Raw genomic sequence first — 20,353 nt, 5'->3', positions numbered from 1 at the left:
GCCAGCCGCAAGATTCACGTTAGAACAAAGATTTTTTATGTATGACACGTACCTACGTGAAAACAAACTCGTGTAGAGACGTGTGTAGGTAATTTGTACAGAAATTCCCATGCGTTTCAACTCCACACAGAGATACGGTTAGATATCTTGTCCTTAAATTACGAGAAACTGTATCGTTAAATTTTAAAACACCTAAGCAAAAACGACGGATTCTAACCGAAGCAAAACTCGATGATATTGGTGCAGCGTTAGAACGTTCTCCAAACAAACCTCTACGCCGTGTTTCACAAGAGGTGGGCGTGTCAAAATCATCGGCACATACAGTCACTAAGCTACTAAAATTAAAACCATACTCTTATAACACAGGTTAGTGCTCGTTTTGCAATATTTATATAAATGTCTGCATATGTCCATAAAAATAAGCGGGCATTTCAGGCCGCAAATGTCGGCATCTCCGTCAGTGCCGCCCGCCACGCTTCTCCCGATCTCTCGGCTGCAGATCGAAATGGACGCACGGTACTTGGCGGTGAATGAAGATTGTATAGAGCAGCAGTAGGACAAGAACTCTAAGGGGAGAAAAGTGTTCCTGTGACGAAGTGAAGATTAATTCAGTGATTCATTTGTACGATTGTATATTATTTTAATATTACTTATTATTGTGTAGCATCATGAGATATCCGTGCAAAATGTCAGTGTGTGTATGTATCCCCCCAATCCTTACACGTAAATCCATTATTAATCGAAAAGCTTTAAGTACACATTAGCCCCGTCTAGTTGGCTGCACTTTTTGACTCGCTTTGACTCTCATTGCACCGAAGCGTCTAATTGATTGCACGGTGCAACACCGAGTCATCTAAGCCCCGCGACAGGTTAAGTTTGCAGCAAGTTTTATGTATTAATCCACGCGAGAACGGCGCTCAGCATCTCCCGTGCCAATCTTGCTTCAACCGTCGAGCTGTTCATGTCACAGGCAGCGAGAAAATCGACAGCATTGCAGCGGAACTATATTCTGCGCGCACGTTTGGGTCTACATGTGTGAAATGTTGCTGCAAACTTAACCTGTCGCGGGGCATAGTTCGTTGATTTCGAGTCAAGTAGTGTATTTGGTGTCTGCACTAGGTTCTGGGTCGGTGTATGTTTGGTGTATGGTCACGTGGTGAGTACTAACTAATCAAATTACCGTTTAAAGCAGCAGACAGGCATTTGTTGAAACTTCTGAACTTGAACACCGCTTTCCGTCTAGTTAGTTGAACGTCAGTTCCTTGCACCACCCTGACACTGGATACACCTGCACTGCACAGAGTGTCAAAAAATGCAGCCAACTAGACGGGGCTATTGTGCACAAACTGAGCAATCGGAACGAATTTCAGGCGGAACTCAAAACCACTGAAATGTCCTCCACCTGGTATCGAACCGTATGTATAAGTATTGATAAAGGGTAATAACGTAGTTAAGTCTTGAAAATAGTAACTACACTCTACGGTAATAACGGATTTCAACAAGCAATAGGGCCTCCCCCATGGCGCAGTGGTAGCGTCATTGCCTTGTAATCAAGGGGTCCCGGGTTCGATACCCGGTGGAGGCACAAGTGGTTCGGATCCCACTTTAAACTGTAGGTCCAGTCCCGATTAGCCTTACTGTGCATAAAGTGGACTTAAAACAGCAACTCAAACCAAACAAGCAATAGGACAGAACTTTATTGTGGTATGTAGTTTAGAGCCGCGGTGGTGTAGTAGGTAGGCCTTCTGGGTTGGGATAACTTGGCCGAGTAAATGTGCCTTCATGGTACGTTGCAAAGTGCACGGATAACTTTACCTTATTATAGTTTATTGTGTCATATTCACTGTATATATATTTTAATGTACAGGGCATGTTTCGTACAGTACGTTCCCCGAGTATCTGAAATTTTATTTAATCTGAATCATTCGCGGTCGCATCAAATTCGTATGAACGAGTTTTTAATGTGCTTTTCTTGCAGCCTCGTCTCGTTCCCCCCCCCTTTAATCCCCCCCATTTCTGATATTGTCCATGCATCCATTTTGACATAGGAAGGCACATTTAGTCACAAAAAATATCTGTCGAAGCTTCAAGGTTTCCAGTTAGCATAAAGTAGTCTTCTGCACGCAACATGGTAATTATCAGAACATGTCGGTGCGTATGGGTGATGATAGCAAGACCGGGAGGAAGAACACATTCGTGTATTGGTTATGGCTGAAGCAAGAGGTTTTTTTTTTTTTGCGTCGTCATGTAATTTAATATTGTCTTCGGAGGAAGCCAGGGGGGCCACTGGGTTCGAATCGCAGATAATGCATTGAAAGTTTGTGTGTTGGCGCCGATTCCTTGCACACGTGTGTCCAACTTTACTTTCATGAAATATATTTGCTTACTTCCATTTGCAGTGCAACTTCTCTCTATCAAAATATCCGAAATATATAAAGAAATTACATTGAAAATTTCCATGTACATATTATTGCTTACCGCACGCCAGTTTTTTTTTTCTTAAGATGTCAACTTATATGTACAACAGTGGAGTATATTTTTTGTGGTCACCGGGACTTTGCATTTTGTAGCAGGGTTCTTAAACGTCCAGGAATTTTAAATAAATTCAATTCCGGTCCAGGAGAGAAAATCAGCAAGCGTAGGGTTCTGGGCTGTGAAGAACCTTTTTATCTGTAAAGTATTTAAATTCTGTCCGGGAACCTTTTTTCCGGCTGAATTTAAATGCGGGGTCCAAGTTCCGTATTGAAATGAAAAGTACGCAACTTAGAGTTGAAATTGTGAGAGAAAAAAGGTCCCCAGTCCTGTTACGGAACCCATTAGAATGTATGAATTCCTCGGTCTTTAACAATCCAGGAATTGTAAATAAATTCAATTCCCGCCCGAGAGAGAAAATCAACTAGTGTAAATTGGTTCTAGACAGTAAAGAAACTTTTTTTTTTTTTGTAAAGTATTTCAATTCTGTCCAGGAACTTTTTTTTACGAATGAATTTAAATATTGTCGAGAATTTTTTCCCCGTTCAATTTAAATACAGCCCAGAAACCTTTTTCCCGGCTGAATTTAAATTCGGTCCAGAAACCTTTTTTCAGTCTGAATTTAAATACGGTCTAGGAACCTTTTTTTCCATGAAACAATATGCAACTTGGACCGAAATTAAATTGTGCGAGAAGGACGGTTCCGGTCCTGCAGTGAATTTATGGCTTCCTGGACCGTGAGCAACCTGTTTTGTAGTCATGACTAGGGGACTGAACTTAGGTAAATAAATGTTTTTTTCTGCAATAAGATAGAGACGCTCGTTTTTGTCAAAATTCTGATCATAGCCTTATATGTCAACACAGCAAATTTTATTTTACATAAAAGCACATATTTTCCAGTTTTCCGTATGTAAATACATATTTTGCGAATTTTCATTTTAAATACATAAAATCGCTCATTCACTTCAGCTACTTCGAAATCCTCGAAGAAAAAGAGGTTTATTCTCCGCACCTCTTTCATATCGAGTGTGTCAGGTTTGTTTTGTCTTTGAACACGCTCGCTGGCAGACTTCTGACGCCTCGCCTACGATCCTATTGGGGGAAAAAATTACCCCCACTGGATCTAACGCAGAAGTGCTAATGTCTAAATGTACAGACATTTTTGGGAAAAACCAAGGTTTTCAAACTTTGTACCAAATGCACGTGTTTTGGAAGCTGAAGTAGAGGAAGCTTTGGGAAACTTCAGCGTTAGTGGCATTCGTGCTTCAAGTATGCAAGAATTGTTTCTTGTGACGTGGAGCGATCTTTCTCGCAATATAAGATGCTTTTTAGAGATAATCGTCACAGATTTACAATGGAGAACTTGAAAAAAACTATGGTGATCCACTGCAACTTTTCTAAAAAATAGCTCACTAAGAGGTAAGCATTTAGAAACTGATTTCAGGTGTTTAAAACAGGGACCTGTAACGTAACCCAACTTGTAACGCTGTCAAGTTACGAACGGAACTATCGATATGCGTTACAATGGCATTGGCGTTCCACACAGTACCGGACAGATTGGACCTACCTACAACCTGGGTAAATTAGGCGTACCGTTACTCAACGACCCATTCGCTTCAGGTACTGAGTGGAACGGGTCTCGGATGGAACGGGTACGATCGTACCCGTACATACTGTACCTGAACGGTGGCTACCGGGTACGAAATGGAACCACAAGTTGGTAACCGGTACTGAAGCACAATGACCAGCGCTTGTTATTAAAATACCGGTACTGGATAGAAATGGATGAAGCGGGTAACATTTGTAACAGGAACTTACAGTACGTATCATAACAGTTTACTGTCAATCAACATTCCACAGCAGCAAATGGAATACCGATAAATATACACTTCTTTGTTTAAAACTAATTATAATAACTTTAGAAAAAAGTAATTCGTGATCTTTCTGGATTTTATTTATCCGAAAAATATGTATAAAAGCTATCTAGTTTATCTTTCATTAATTTGTTAATAATGGCATAAGCTATGCAAAAATTTTGAAGACCGTCACTCTGGCAAACTATTAACAATAGAAACAATTAGTTTCAACAAGCTCATGTATATTATACTAATTACAACGACCTGCGCAGAAGGTCGATATTCGTCATTCAGGCAACCTGTTACTAGGAGGCATGTGCAGTAGGCCCCATTACTTTTAAAATAAGTAGAGAAGTGAAATTGAGTTTGAAGGTAGATTATGCTAATTAGAGCACGGCTAAATCAACATGATTGTGGAAAACCGGAAGTCGATGGACGCCATATTGAAAAATGTTACTTCTTAAGATAGAGAAGTGAAATTCGGCTTGAAGGTAGCTTATGTGAATTAGAGCATGGCAAATCAACGTGATTCCGGAAAACCGGAAGTTGGTGGACGCCATATTGAAAAATGTTACTTCTTAAGATAGAGAAGTGAAATTCGGCTTGAAGGTAGCTTATGGGAATTAGAGCATGGCAAATCAACGTGATTCCGGAAAACCGGAAGTTGGTGGACGCCATATTGAAAAATGTTACTTCTTAAGATAGAGAAGTGAAATTCGGCTTGAAGGTAGCTTATGGGAATTAGAGCATGGCAAATCAACATGATTGTGGAAAACCGGAAGTTGATGGACGCCATATTGAAAAATGTTACTTCTTAAGATAGAGAAGTGAAATTCGGCTTGAGGGTAGCTTATGGCAATTAGAGCATGGCAAATCAACGTGATTCCGGAAAACCGGAAGTTGGTGGACGCCATATTGAAAAATGTTACTTCTTAAGATAGACAAGTGAAATTCGGCTTGAAGGTAGTTTATGGCAATTAGAGCATGGCAAATCAACATGATTGTGGAAAACCGGAAGTTGATAGACGCCATATTGAAAAATGTTACTTCTTAAGATAGAGAAGTGAAATTTGGCTTGAGAGTAGCTTATGGGAATTAGAACATGGCAAATCAACGTGATTCCGGAAAACCGGAAGTTGGTGGACGCCATATTGAAAAATGTTACTTCTTAAGATAGAGAAGTGAAATTCGGCTTGAAGGTAGCTTATGGGAATTAGAGCATGGCAAATCAACATGATTGCGGAAAACCGGAAGTTGATGGACTCCATATTGAAAAATGTTTCTTCTTAAGATAGAGAAGTGAAATTCGGCTTGAAGGTAGCTTATGGGAATTAGAGCATGGCAAATCAACATGATTGCGGAAAACCGGAAGTTGGTGGACGCCATATTGAAATACGTTAATTCTTAAGATAGAGGAGTGAAATTCGGTTTTATGATATTATGGATATTACTGCATTGGAAATCAACATGATTAGGGAAAACCGGACGTTAACGGAAAAATTTACTTTAATATTCCTCTTTCCTTTGGTGATTGCTTATGTTAATTAGAACATGGTCAATTTATAGGATATTATAAAACCGAAAGTCGATGGACGGCATAATGAAAAATGCAATTTATTAAGATGAAGAAGTGAAATTCGATTAGATTATTGCGCTTACTAATTCGAACATGGACAATGCATATGCTGTCTGTAAAACTGGAAGTTGATAGACGCCATGTTGAAAAAGAAATACATTTGAGTGTCGATTCAGTTTTTATTTATTAAAAATTAAATATGAATTCCATCAAACTCAGGTTTTCCAGAATCATGTTCATTTGTCATGCTCTAATTCCCATAAGCTACCATCAAACCAAATTTGACTTCACTATCTTAAGAAGTAACATTTTTCAATATGGCGTCCATCAACTTCCGGTTTTCCACAATCATGTTGATTTTCCATGCTCTAATTGCCATAAGCTACCTTCAAGCCGAATTTCACTTGTCTATCTTAAGAAGTAACATTTTTCAATATGGCGTCCACCAACTTCCGGTTTTCCGCAATCATGTTGATTTGCCATGCTCTAATTCCCATAAGCTACCTTCAAGCCGAATTTTACTTCTCTATCTTAAGAAGTAACATTTTTCAATATGGCGTCCACCAACTTCCGGTTTTCCGGAATCACGTTGATTTGCTATGCTCTAATTCCCATAAGCTACCTTCAAGACGAATTTCACTTCTCTATCTTAAGAAGTAACATTTTTCAATATGGCGTCCACCAACTTCCGGTGTTCCGGAATCACGTTGATTTGCCATGCTCTAATTGCCATAAGCTACCCTCAAGCCGAATTTCACTTCTCTATCTTGAGAAGTAACATTTTTCAATATGGCGTCCATCAACTTCCGGTTTTCCACAATCATGTTGATTTGCCATGCTCTAATTCCCATAAGCTACCTTCAAGCCGAATTTCACTTCTCTATCTTAAGAAGTAACATTTTTCAATATGGCGTCCACCAACTTCCGGTTTTCCGGAATCACGTTGATTTGCCATGCTCTAATTGCCATAAGCTACCCTCAAGCCGAATTTCACTTCTCTATCTTAAGAAGTAACATTTTTCAATATGGCGTCGATCAACTTCCGGTTGTCCACAATCATGTTGATTTGCCATGCTCTAATTCCCATAAGCTACCTTCAAGCCGAATTTCACTTCTCTATCTTAAGAAGTAACATTTTTCAATATGGCGTCTATCGACTTCCGGTTTTCCACAATCATGTTGATTTAACATGCACTAATTAGCAAGATCTACCACCAAATCGAATTTCACTTCTCTATCTTAAGAAGTAACGTTTTTCAATATGGCGTCCATGAACTTCCGGTTGTCCACAATCATGTCAATTTGCCATGCTCTAATTCACATAAGCTACCGTCAAACCGAATTTCACTTCTCTATCTTAAGAAGTAACATTTTTCAATATGGCGTCCATCGACTTCAGGTTTTCCGGAATCACGTTGATTTGCCATGCTCTAATTCCCATAAGCTACCTTCAAGCCGAATTTCACTTCTCTATCTTAAGAAGTAACATTTTTCAATATGGCGTCCATCGACTTCAGGTTTTCCGGAATCACGTTGATTTGCCATGCTCTAATTCCCATAAGCTACTCTCAAGCCAAATTTCTCTTCTCTATCATAAGAAGTAACATTTTTCAATATGACGTCCACCAACTTCCGGTTTTCCACAATCATGTTGATTTGCCATACACGAATTAGCATATGCTACCGTCAAACCGAATTTCACGTCTCTTTCTTAAGAAGTAACATATTTCAATATGGCGTCCATCAACTTCCGGTTTTCCACAATCATGTTGATTTAACATGCACTAATTAGCAAGATCTACCACCAAATCGAATTTCTCTTCTCTATCTTAAGAAGTAACGTTTTTCAATATGGCGTCCATGAACTTCCGGTTTTCCACAATCATGTCAATTTTCCATGCTTTAATTCACATAAGCTACCGTCAAACCGAATTTCACTTCTATATCTTAAGAAGTAACATTTTTCAATATGGCGTCCATCAACTTCCGGTTTTCAACAATTATGTTGATTTAACATGCACTAATTAGCAAGATCTACCACCAAACCGAATTTCACTTCTCTATCTTAAGTGACTTTTTTCAATATGGCGTCTAATTTCCAGTTTTACCAAAATAATTTTGATTGGCAATGCCAGGTCAACCCGAATTTCACATCTGTAACTTAGATGGTAACATTACTCAATATGGCGTACATTAACTTTCCCTTTTTTCCACATGTATTATTAGTTGGTAATATTCTAATTACATAAACTATCATCATGTCGAACTTTCAATATCTTGCTTGAAAATATTTTTTTTAAATATGTTCACCTTGCACCCAATATTACGTGTATTGGTTATATAAAAGTAACATTATTAATAACAAATCTCACGATTCCATATTTATTTATATATATACAATTTATATTTTATTGCCTACAACCTCAATTAATATTAGTTCTTATCGATTTTTCAAGAATTCAACAATGAAAGTTTTAAAATGAAGAGTTACGTGACATATATTTTCTGATCCATTCAATACCCATTTGATTTGCTGAAAATAGGTTTTGTTACAATTGTACCCGATCCTAAAGTTCAGATATACCCATCATGAATTTGTACCGGTATGATTCTAAGGAGAGGTACGTACCGTAACGGAACCGGCATTCAGATAAGGAACAAGTTCCATACTTTCTGGTACGGGTATTTTAACGTTCCACTCTGTGTACCCAAAGCTGTCGTCCCCGAAGCACTCTCGGGTACGAACGGAACGGTATAACAGAAGCGTTACTGTTCGCCTTACCAAGAGGTTCTGGTATTTTCCTTGGAACGGTCCACAGCACTTGGGCCGGTACGCGGTACCCGGTACGGAAATAACGCGGAACGGTGACAAATACCAATGAATTGCGTTACGTTACAGGTCCCTGGTTTAAAATGCATGTAATATTTTGTGTTTGTTACCAAATGGTTTTTATCCCATATTTTCCTGTTTTTTTCACATATTTTCAACATTTATGACATAAAAAATAAACATTCTGAGTTTTTTCCGTTCCTTAGTCATGACCTCTCCAATGGCGTAGTTTAAAGAGTTTTTTGACGTTTTTATGAGGGCTTTGTGAGGTGTAAGGGTGATTTTTCCGTAAGCCACTAGCGTATGCGGGATTTTTATCGGAGGGGGCTGGAATTGTAAATTGTACATAGCTGCTCCATTCTAGGGGGGTAGGCGTTCCACACTATATATATATTTTTTAATTACCATTTTTATCATTTGTTTGGAAAGTTGTTGAAATACAAACGTGGTAATTTTAAGGTGTTTTTTTCCCGAGTTTTTACTGCTTTGATCTGACTTTCTCAATTTCGGGAGGGTGGGGGTGGTGTAGAACCATCAGCCCCCCCTGCCTATATCAGTGCCCTAAGCACCCAAGAGTCATACCCTGTACTTCATTTAGCATACTAACGAGGCTCAGACTTCTGGACTCACAGCCAGTCCATATGTATTTGTCCTTTCATCTTATCACAATTCATCCTTATCTTCATTATTGGCCAGAAGCTGATGAAAAGTGAAGCAAAATAAATGAGTCTTTACTTTATTACGTCATGGCACTATTTCTGACCTAAACGGATATTCTTTACTGAACCGGTAATTTCGTCGCGTCTGGCAACACTTATGGAAGACAATGGGGACAAGCTGCCTGTCGAGAAACCTGATGCGAGCGAATGCATTACGTTCTACCACTGTTGCCAGGTACTATCAAATTTCTTCACATAAGTCCAATTGTTTTGTATTTTTTTCCCCCCACTTTGCGTCGTTTATCTGCCAATCGCGAAAATGAGGATGAATTGTGATTGGACGAAATTGAAGGGGAATCAATCCAGGCCAGGCCGAGACTCGAACCGGAAGTCTTTGAGACTCGATCGCTCGATGTGAAATTTATTGTTTACGATTGTACTTACGATTTAATCGGTACGCGCGCACGCAGCCTGTAGTCTCAAGTGTTGCAATCCCAGAGTTTAGACTTCGAAATTACACTTCATTCACACGTTTGTACATTCAAATGTATGCCTCAAGTCATAGTTCGACATTATTGTGTCAACAAAATTCCATCATGTCATGATGTCATAGAACTCGGGTACACCTGATCCTCTGTACCCCCTGGAGAAAGTGAAATATTTTGCATGGTTTATGAACGTTTTCAGTTGATTTTTGCTCGCGGAAATGTATTATTGTGAAGTAAAATACGCCTGTTACCTTAGTGTGTTACTTTCCCATGTAGCAGAACAGCCCGAAGGTTTCACGCAAGTGAATATAGCACCCAAAAAGACTTTCCACAACAGCAGCTATAATTTTACGTAGTTAGGTTAGGATTGCTAGGTTTGGTACTGATAGTAATTTTTGAAGTTTTCTTTCGCTATTTTAGTGTGCATACAAACAGTTTTTACTAACAAAAAGCGGTGAAAGTACTCCGAATTTGTGGATTTTAAATTACGTGGGTCATACTTTAGGATCAAATCTCTGTTATTTGTGCTTTCCTAACACTAGGACCACTTTTATATTACGTAAAACATTTAAATCTGCCGATTAAATAAATCGACTTAATTGTCGAGAGGATACAGTGGCTCAACGGCCCCCAGAACTCACACACAGGGTTGTATGGTGCATTTGAAGTTTATATATAAATTACATTTATATTAATTATATTTTGTTGATGGATGAAAGTTTTTGAAGTGATACTTTTGTGTGTTCGCAGGTGCCTTAGATGAAGATGATAGCTCTGAAAAGGACCTGCTCAATGGGAAACAGCGTCATCAGCTAAAACACAGGGAACTGTTCTTAACGCGTCAAGTAGAAACACTTCCAGCAACACACATACGAGGGAAGTGTTCGGTGACGCTCCTCAATGAAACAGAAAGCCTACTTAGTTACCTGAATAAAGATGTAAGTGTTTCTTTTCATTTTCAGTGTGAATGCTTATCATTGTCTTGATCCTTATTAATATACTACTTTACTGTTGGGGCATTCTACGTGAAAGTGCCCCCTGAACCTCAGTTTTTAAAATTAAATGCAAGGCTATAACATTATCATGTCTTGTGAGTGAATAATCTAAAATTGTCTGTTGGGCCTTCCTGATGGCGCAGGGGTCGCCTTGTAATCAAGGGGTCCCGGGTTCGATACCTAGAGGAGGCACATGGTGGTGTAAACTGTAGGTCCAGTCCCGATTAGCTTTACTCTACAGAAAGTGGACTTAAAACACCAAAGGAATCAATAAAATTGTTGGATAAAAATTTAAGTACTATACATAATTATGTTAGAAAGTAAATGGTATTTTACATATTATTAATTTATTTTAAGTTTTTGATTTAGTTGTGTTTCTATTGTGTCCCACCCATGACACCAAAACACAATTAATATCGTAAGTTGTGGAAAATATTCCAAGCTTTCGAGAGCTAGCGTCACTTTCATCTTCAGGATAGAAGTGCGATCAGAACATCACCAGATGACATCTTAGTCAGCTTTGACATAGTGGCACTCTTCACCAAGGTGCCACTTCAAGATTCACTGGAATTACTAGAGTGCAACGTCTGTTCAAACACACACTGGCCTCTACCTACTTCAGCTACGGTGGACAGTACTACTCACAAATCGATGGGTGGCAAGGCTCCCCACTCTCGAACTGGACCCAGCTTGCTAACCAGAAGCGTGCACCCAGCAGATGCACTACCCGATTGGTCTGCCATCTTCACCGGGATCCCCCCTCCACGGAACGTATATACACCGGGTTGACGCTCGGAACTGCACTTCTACCCTGAAGATGAGAGTGACTTTAGCTCTCGAAAGCTTGGAATATTTTCCACTACTCACCTGGTCGATAGCCCGAGAGAATCTATTCATCATTCGTCACGAGGAAAGCTTCAAGTCTTACAATTAATATCTCCTTTAACTGTTATGTTTCCCCCTCAACCGCACTAAAATAATTAAAGGTCAATTACCTTCTCTGTCTTTAATAATTTATTTTTAATCATTTAACAATTCACAGAAATTAAAGTAAGCTTCTTAAGTGAAGAGGCAGTGTTTCATCTGTCCCACCCGTAACACAAAATTGTTCACTTATAGTTACAAATCTAAGAAAGTATTAAAAGGGTAGTTACGTTTAATCAACAATGTTAAGTTTCATATTTCCTTGCACAGAAACTGTAAGGAACATGTTCCTTACCTATCAGTAGAGTAGGTACTTTAACATAAAAAAAATGAAGTCCAAGTGTCCCACCCATGACAATGAAATGCCTCTGTTAATTGGTGAAAAAGTAAGATGCTTAAAATTATAAAATAGGCAGTTTGAAGGATGGCAAGAGGCTGCAAATAAAACTTGCTTCTGGGTGTGTACTTTTTACATTTTTTTTCTTATTGTGAAACAGTGGTTTTGGTATGACGTGTCACAAATTGAAGACAAATTTGAATAACACCAAGAAGCATTAAGAAGGTACTTGCTGCCTGGAGCTCTTCACTCAACAGTGTGAACATATAAAAAACCACACATAAGCAATTTTTAAAATTCTTCTTTGCATATCCGTATTGTGGAACAAGGTGCACAATAAACAAATTTTACCTTGAAAATTTGAATACATAACCCAGGATTAGGAAAGATTTTAGAGTGAATGTGTGTAACTATTCAAGGAATTGCCTTCTAAATATTTTGTTTCTTTTTGAAGGAAGTGTTCAGAATTATAATAATAATTCTTTTATTTTTTTACAGGACACATTTTTCTACTGCCTAGTATTTGATCCACAACAAAAAACACTTTTAGCAGACAAAGGAGAAATCAGAGTCGGAAGTAGATATCAGGCAGACGCAGCATTTATGTTAAAAGAAGGTTTGTGGATTAAATCTTGTCAATGGATTGAATTACTCATGTGGAAGTGCAAGTTAATATGTTGCGTATAAGTAACAGTCTTATTTGAATTTTGAGCAGCCTCTTTGGTATTGATAGGTTTGAGCTGATACTGATGTCAATGTTTCATTATTGGTTCATACTGGTAGTCTTGGTATTGGGATGTATTAGTTGGAATTTACCCATGCTAGCAGATACTTTTCTACGAAGGCCATCTGAAAGTAGTACCCATTTTTTAATTTAAAAAAAAAACTAACAAATATTTTTTTAAAGAACTTTGTAATTGTTAACAACAAACTTTAAACTGCTTCTCTACATAGTCACCATGTACTTTTAAGCATTTGTCATAATGTGTGACGAGTTTTTGTAACCCAGCTTCATATTCCTCTGTCCATTCAGTTCATCACTGAAATGTCTTTCCTCCGAAAAAGTCCTTTAGTTTCGTGAAGAGATGAAAATCCGAAGGAGCCAGGTCCGGGATGTAGGGTGGATGGATGATGCCACTCCTTTGATTGTCGTTTACTCTCAGGTGTGCACACGAAACCCATGTTTCGTCTCCAGTTAAAGTTTCGACACCAGCGCCGAACAGACGACTCATCAATAACATTGTGACACGTTCAGCGGATTTATTTCAAGTATTATTTATCTATTAAATATATTATAATATTTATTAATAATGAAAAACTCAATATGCTGACCAAGGCAGAAATTTATTTTATTATATAACATAAACTAAACATAACGTTTCAACCTTCTAGCAAGGTCTTCTTCAGACTATGTACCAAGTACCATTTGTACGTTTAGTTTATGTTTTATAATAAAATAAATTTCTGCCTTTGTCAGCATATTGAGTTTTTCATATCATGGAAACAAGGCTTAATGGTGTTATTATTAATAATGACTTAATAATACTCAACGGTGAACGATGAAACTCCACATTACTGCAGTAGATAAACTAAAAAGTTTTTATTCTTTATTTGTGACAATTATAATGCGAATATACCTGAGACGAAAGCGAGGATTTCGCTTTGTCGATGAATTGACTCAACTAAAATGCATATAAACTCAATGCATGGCTATCACGATGCCTATGATTACATAGACCTAGCTTGCACCCCAAACTACCACACCAAGAGATATGCAATAATAACCGAGCCAATATTTGCTTTTTAGCCTTTTAGTCCAAATTAATCCTTAGGCTAGCTTTATTTCTTAACGAATAATGGTTGCAGTATTGTGCATAACTTTAATGCATGCCCATCGGCATACCTATGATCGCATAGGCCTAGCTTGCGCCCCGAACTACCACACCAAGATGTGTGCACAACACCGAGGAGTTCTTTTTAGGTTTAAAAGCTTCGTCGATCCGTGGCGAAAGTGTGATATTTCTTACGCAACATCCTCGCTTTTATACAATTTTGAAAACACAGATTCAAGTACAGATGAATCACTCACTATTTACAAAAAGATGCTACCAACAAAACTAACATCTATGCATGTTTAGAAATACAAATTCGTATAGTGCACTCTCGCAAACATGAAGATACATTAAACTACTCATAATAGAGCATAAAATACAATAAACAATAAAGAAAAGATGAACATTACAAACAAGGTTCATTATTACATATAATAACAAGGAAATTACGCTTTCTTTCACAAAAATAAATATATTAGTGACATATTTTCTACTGGTGACGTCACATAAAAATGTGGATCATATCAATTGTCTCCATAAACCTCCTTTAATTGACTGTGAATATCACATGGTCGCACATTCCTGGCATTGAGAAATCTGTTCACAGCCCTAACTTCACAAGTGGCAGCATTTTCAATTTTTTTGAACATTGTAAACACTCACAGAAACAATAACTACAATTACAGCGCAACGAAACTTTGCACACACTGATCACAGTCGGTTGACCTTGAGCTGCGGCTACTCGCGTCACTAACGCTCCACACGGCGTGAACAGGTACTACTTTCCGGATTGCCCTCGTAGAATACTGGTGTCTCGTGGAGTCCATAAAAAATGCCACACGACACTTTTGAGGCATACACATATCCTGGAAATTATGCAAAAGTCATAATTTAAGGAGAAGACTGACAGTTTTGCATTAAGTGTGGATTTATTCCAATATCGTTGGAATGGCCACTTGAAAGAAAAGCTGACTATATAAGAGGAGAGTATGAATTCCTCCCCATGTTTTAAGTTTATTATTAAGCAAGATGTGATCTGTAAAGTGTTTACAAAATTTCATGTAATCCTTACGGAGAATCAACTTCAAGTTACGGCTAATCAAATGGGAGATTAGACTTTTCCTCCCACAACCGAAATCTTCAACGTGAGTTCTTTATGTTGATATATTTTGCTGCACCATCGGGAGTTTGATATTTCCAAGCGAACAAATAAAATGATACTCCCGTAAGCATAATGCTAAGTTTTCTCCTCCTCCTACAACCATCCAGCGCACAGACCTCTCTTTCCCCAGCTTGCCATGGGGAAAGGAGCAGTTTAGGGTCCTCACGGCTGGCTGGATACAAACTGTTCCTCCTGCCCTTAAAATAGTTTTGCAACAGCATTGTTGGGAGAAATGTGTAATAGATTACTATGATATAGTTCCAATGGGAAATTTATAAATATTCTGAACTATTTTGAATTGTTATGTACCGGTATCGGTTGGAATTTGTAAAAATTTTGGCAGTGGTATACGTGGCTGTTGAAAGTAGTATGGGCACAGCTCTAGTAATGATTTCATATTCTACTGTTTCATGTGTCTTCAGGATTGCAGACATTGGTTAACATAACTTTTTGCACAGATTGGCATTTGCACAGGTTCTGCCATATTTGAACGCTTACGGAACTGCCTTTGTTCATGAAGAAGTTCACTGTTTTCACTTGGTTCCGAGCCCTTGCCTGTAGTTGCTGATACTTGCACAGTCACAGACGCTTCTGGATTGTAACAATCCTATTGAAAGTAACTGGAGTTGCTGCAACCCAGAAGTGTCTGTGACTGTACAAGTATCAGAAAATGTACATGTCATTAGTTTAAGGATTCTGTGAATAGTTATAAGTTAAGAAGTAAATATAAATTTATGAAAAGTAAAACCAATCATTAATATTTGATTGCCAAATGGAAAATATTACATTTGTGAGAATTAAGAGAATTACATATTTTTTTTTCCAGACGAGGCAGACAATAGAAATTTAGAAGAGCTTGAAACATTAGTGTGGACACCAAATCATCACCTTACGGATAGGCAAATTGACCAGTTTTTGGTTATATCAAGGTATTTAACACACTTCCCTTTAATTTAGTATCACACATTGGTTTGTATGTGGAAGCATTCCTTAAAAGAAATGTTTGAGCGTAGAAAAGTAGATAGTTTTGGCTATCTTCTCTATTTTCTGTTTGTAAGAAGTGAATGTCTTAAGTGTTACATAAGTATTAATTTGAATAACATTTGTGTTTTAAGTGTTACGTAAGTATTAATTTGAATAACATTTTTGTTTTTCTAATTTGTGACATATTTTAAAATATTAGTCCAATAGGAAAGTTTTCTATCCCATATTTTGCTTAATAACTTTTACATTTACAAATTCATAAAAATACTCATTACTACCTTGTAAATTTTGGTAAACCTGAAAATTGGTGGGAGGGGGCCCCTTGGCCCCTGCCAAGTTATGCCTATGCATGTAAATGAACAACTAATTTTATACAGGGTTCACTACTATCTAATGATTTGGGTATTTGCAATAAGTCTTGGTACTATAATATTTTCTCACTTTATCTTGAACTGAACCTAGAAGTCTCTGCTACAAAGTCTTATTATAAGCCACTTATTAAGAATTGAAAGAATACCCTATAGCTTGAAGGTTTCTCTGAAGATAGACGTTGGAGTTTCCAAAATACTTGAGAGGAGTGACTTTTTTGGAAAGCACTCTCAATGTCAGTCCAGGAAATTGCATTCCTGCATACTGAGACTCTTTAACACCTGGACACACAGCCAGTATAATCCTCTGTGGAGTTTGGGTTCCATGTCTTGTTCATGTGGGTTTATGATTCACCATTTATGCAGTTCATCTAATCACCATTCATCCTTATTATCGCTACAAGCCAAAAGTGGCATTATCTCATTGTACCTTAAATGGCTTAACCAAAATAAGGACAAAATCTGTAATATAAATTGTATTCTCTTATCTTAGGAATACTGTACTTCACTGCATAATCGTTGCCAATTGTTTTGCAAAATAGTGGGGTCTGACCATTTAAAAAAATATATACTGGTACTTAAAAATAATTTATTAGTAGGTAAACAGTCTTTGGTGCAATATAGGATGCACAGATACTCGTGAATATATCTTAAAATTGAATAGTCCAAATCAACGCACATCATTTCTTCCTGACAATTTATCAAACATTTTTTTTTGGTCTGAAAGAAAAAGTTAACACATTACTTGATATTGATTTGTACATACACTTCAAAAAATTTACTGTAGTGTTGTGAAGTACGGACTTAACAAAATTTGATCTTTTATGTCCAAAGATTCTATGTTACTATAATTGGTTTTGTTATCTTTTGCACCAATGCCTTGATTTTGAAGTGAAATATGGTATTGTTGTTACTACTACCTAAGAAAGCTCATTGCAGAGTATTTGAGTACTCATACTGCAAGAGGAACAAGGATAATTCCCCCAGTAGTGCAGAGGTACGTCACAAGCAATGTAAAATATAGCATGTTTATGATTTTACTCTTTTTTTCTGTATTTCAGGTCTGTAGGAACTTTCGCCCGTGCTCTGGACTGCTCAAGTTCAGTGAAGCAACCCAGCCTTCATATGAGCGCTGCAGCCGCATCTCGGGACATCACATTAGTAAGTGTTGTCTGAAACATTTTAAACCAGAAAAATATACACTATTCCCCATCCAGCCAAAGATCCAACTTGGACAAACCCTGAGTTTTCATCTCCAGATGGGGGAGGTTCGAACTGCTAAAAGCAGTGTTGCCAAACACCTGATTTTTGCACAGTTGTAAATGACACCTTCTGCTGTCAACATGCACCCTTCGCTTGCAGTTCAGGGGGGGGGAGAGAATTGGAGACCCATTTGTTCGCTACGTGGCAGCGACAGTTAGGCTTAAACTTGCCTTGGAATTGTTGGGTATCCCTTTGCCACCTGTTTTGCTGTTAGACAAAGAATACCTCAAGAATTTCTCCTCACCATGGCGACTAGAAGTCGATTGCTTCAAGGGCTCATATGACCCTCCCTGTCTTTGGACGGAAAAGATAAAATAGAATTTTAAGTTGGTTCTTTTGCTGGATGGGGAATAGTGATTTAGAGTTTTGCTTTGGGGCATTGTGTCAGTTGAAACTATTAGAATGTGCTTTACTGTCGTTTTGGGAAAATCATCAAATATAACAGCATTGGAATAATGTAGTACAGACACGTCTGGATTGTAATGATCCTGTTGTAAGTCAGTGAGATCATTACAACTCAGAAGTGTCTGTGACTGTACAACACACTTGTCCTTCTAATTGCATTTTAATAGGGGTCCTGGGTTCAAATTCCGGCCTGGACATGGATATTTGTGAGTGTTCATTCATCATATCATATCTTCGCAAATTAGCCAAAAGTGGCACAAAAAGTGAAGTAAAATAATCAATCAAAATTGCATTTCACATTTCAGCATGGGTCGCAAGGAAGCTGGCCTGAAGCCATTGGGAGACATGTCTAATTGTAGTAATCATAAAAGGACAGTTTTCTCATTGGGCATACATAGAGACATGCATGAAAATAAGTTGTTTTTTTTTGCTGAAAACACGAAATGTGAAATTAACACTGTAATATTGATTTTTCATGTTTTTGAAAGGTGTGAGGTGCATTTTCCTACCACATTTTGTCACGAAATGATGCAAAATTAACTTTAAAATGCAAAATAAACTCTTACAAAGACGAAATTTAGAGTTTTTTTACCAACGTGAAGACACTTTCTGAAGTCTGAATTATCCTGTGAGTTATGCAAATCATGAACAATTGATTTACTTCTGCTGTAAATATTTGATTCTTTTGGACAGGAAATAGTCTGATAACTAAACTACATATATAGTCTGATAACTAAACTACATAAAAATGTGCTATTACAAGATCAATGTTACTTTTGTGTAATGAGTGTAGTTTTAAGTCAAAATTAGGGTTTATTCACCATTTTAACACCAAAATGACATATTTTATACTGCTTTTGATCCCGAAATGTGCCCAGTTTTTCTTACTGAAATCTTGATGTTTTATTCATCATAAATATGTGGCTCTAGGCATACATATACAGTGGCTCAAATCCCACGTTGTAATTCCAATACCAGTTAGCCTATCTGAGCATAAAATGGACTTGGAAATAGTAGATTCATCATACATACCCACTTCTAATTATTCAAATGTGAGGACCCTCCACTAGCCCTTCTATATTGAACTAAGCTGGTATGGTTTGCAACTGAACTATTTGTAGTTTCCAAGATATTAAACTTTAGATGGAGCATTGCATAATTTCAAATTTCATTCTGTAGCTAATACCACAGTCTACAACTTCGGCATGTAAGACTTAATTCAAATTTTGACAAAAGTGATTAGCAGGCATAGCTTGCCACAAAGTTAAAAAGTTCTAGGTTCAAAACCTGTTCTGGTAGTCTCCGGAAGAATGATTTTGAATGATTGAGAGAGCCTGGGAGTTACTGTGTAGAAATTTTGCTTGTATGGATACTTAGCCAGTAATGACCTTGCATAGCAATTTCATTCAGCAATTAACTTGAAGTTGTAGATAGTAACTGAAATACCAAAACATCAGAAGCATAACATGTGCAATTCAAGGCAGGAAAAAATTGTTCCACTTCATATAGTTGTTAAATCAGTTATTACTAGAGGCACATCTTTTTGGTAAATAAAGAAAGCAACACTTCGGTACAAGAACAAAGTTAATTTCAGGTTCAAAAGTGGTAAGTAAAATAAAAGTTCACTTCATCCCTGAAGATGAGAGTGATGTTAGCTCTCTAAAGCTTGGAATATTTTCCACAACTCACCTGGTCGATAGCCCGAGAGAATCTATTCATTACAATGTGTTATTTCAAGTTTCTTGTTTTCATCAAAAACAAAATGTGCATGCCTCTAGTAGTTACATACGAGGAATGGGGCAGATTGGTAATGTATTTGTATCAGACGATATAGGTATATTGGGTTGTCAGTAATATTGCCAGGAATTTTACTAATCTGATATATCTATATATTACCTGTTTTAAACAGAAAATCCTGTCATTGTGCTATTAATTTTATGAATATTAAAAGAACAGTTCATATGTCGTGGTTTTGTGAAGTTCCAAACTTAGATTGCAGTCAACTATTACATGCATCAGGGGGTCCCAGTTTTGAATCCTGGCCTGGACATGGATGTTCTTTGAGTATCCCTTCATCAGTTTCATCATATGACCGACCACTCATCCTCATCTTCGCGATTAGCCTAAAGTGGCAGAAAAGCAAAGTAAAATTAACCATATCAATCAACTGTTGCATACATTAATTATGGAGGGTAATACAGT

General features: G+C 37.6%; 1 protein-coding gene across 5 annotated transcripts in view; it reads left to right on the top strand.

The window, feature by feature from the left end:
• MTA1-like (metastasis associated 1-like) overlaps positions 1 to 20,353 on the top strand; it is a 101,721-nt gene that overhangs the window by 56,776 nt on the left and 24,592 nt on the right. For 4 of the 5 annotated variants that reach the window (XM_083137653.1, XM_083137652.1, XM_083137651.1 and 1 more), the window contains exons 4-7: positions 10,632 to 10,819; positions 12,636 to 12,753; positions 15,958 to 16,060; positions 17,545 to 17,644. In XM_083137653.1, the coding sequence (XP_082993779.1) occupies positions 10,632 to 10,819; positions 12,636 to 12,753; positions 15,958 to 16,060; positions 17,545 to 17,644 (509 nt within the window). Of the gene's footprint in view, positions 1 to 1,119; positions 1,157 to 10,631; positions 10,820 to 12,635; positions 12,754 to 15,957; positions 16,061 to 17,544; positions 17,645 to 20,353 lie in introns of those variants that run through there. The other variant, XM_083137654.1, reaches the window with a different exon arrangement.

Source organism: Lepisma saccharinum, chromosome 16 (assembly GCF_977018435.1).
Source record: "Lepisma saccharinum chromosome 16, izLepSacc3.1, whole genome shotgun sequence".
NCBI lineage: Eukaryota > Metazoa > Arthropoda > Insecta > Zygentoma > Lepismatidae > Lepisma > Lepisma saccharinum.
Note: the sequence above shows the minus strand (reverse complement) of the source record. Positions and strands in the feature narration are given on the sequence as shown.